This window comes from Perkinsus marinus, assembly GCF_000006405.1.
Source record: "Perkinsus marinus ATCC 50983 genomic scaffold scf_1104296968724, whole genome shotgun sequence".
In the NCBI taxonomy this organism is placed as follows: domain Eukaryota; phylum Perkinsozoa; order Perkinsida; family Perkinsidae; genus Perkinsus; species Perkinsus marinus.
The window spans coordinates 1-940 of record NW_003203055.1 but is presented as its reverse complement, the minus strand read 5'-3'; the positions used below and the strand labels follow the sequence as shown (position 1 = coordinate 940).

The 940-nt window shown below is 49.8% G+C and overlaps 1 protein-coding gene across 1 annotated transcript; it reads left to right on the top strand.

Annotated features, from left to right (window-relative positions):
• Nucleotides 1-384: 384 nt before the first annotated feature.
• Pmar_PMAR019686 (hypothetical protein) lies at nucleotides 385-602 on the top strand (the record flags this gene model as incomplete). The annotated part of the gene is made up of 2 exons (XM_002768313.1): nucleotides 385-463; nucleotides 492-602. Coding segments are annotated over 2 exons (190 nt in total), but the record flags the coding sequence as incomplete, so codon positions are not given.
• Nucleotides 603-940: the final 338 nt, after the last annotated feature.

Genomic DNA, 940 nt, shown 5'->3' with positions numbered 1-940 from the left:
AGGCCATAAGCAATGAGGAGTAGTATTCCTATTATAGGGGCATTAGGGCTATGCTGGGAATAGATACGATGATGGTAGTGGTGATAGCCGACGCCACATCCGACCACGTCGGGCTGTTTTGAAGGATAGTCAGGAGGAAGATAGGGACCGAGAGGAGGAGGGTCCGAGGGATGGCCAATCTTGGTATAAGCAAGGAAGGTAATGACAGTAGTCTATGGGTTTAGAATATGAAGATTCCATCTCTAGTGGAGATGATAAAGGAGACAGGGAAGATGATAAACGGCCAAAGCATAGTGGGGGTATTCATGCTAGCTACGAAGCTCATATAGAGTAGGTTGAGAATGAAGCTAGTCTATCATCGCTCGATATCAGTCATCGTGGTAGCCATGGTGATGGTCAACGTATTGAGGAAGAGAGTCGTAGGGGTCGGAGGCAGAGAGATCGTATGCCCTTCTACCTCCTCGTATCGTATGAACTATATTCACGTTCAGGATCTCGTCATCCTAGTAGAGAGGGTTCTCGATGGTATGATGATCGCGATGCTGCTGGGTCTCCTCGACGAGCCCGGAGCCGGTAGCAGTGTCGCTGCTGTGATGGCCTAATGAAGCCTTTTCAGTGATGGTCAGAGAGACGACTTGGACGCCAGCACTGCTCATAGTCATCGTTATCACCGTTCACGGGGTCGTGAGGATCCTAATGACGATGATGGTGAGGAGTGGTATGCAACTAGCAAGAGCAGATGGAGAGAAAGCGGGGGAAGGTCATCATGGGGTATTAGAGCTATCACTATTGCTACTCTCTGGCTTATATCCCACTACTGTGCTCAGGTCGGGGTAAAGGAGGTAGTAGACCTCTTTCTCCCCATCATCATACCGCTAGTCGGGATTTCGAGCCGAGAGGGAAAATAGAGGGTGTGCAGAACACATGTCCACCACGCAGT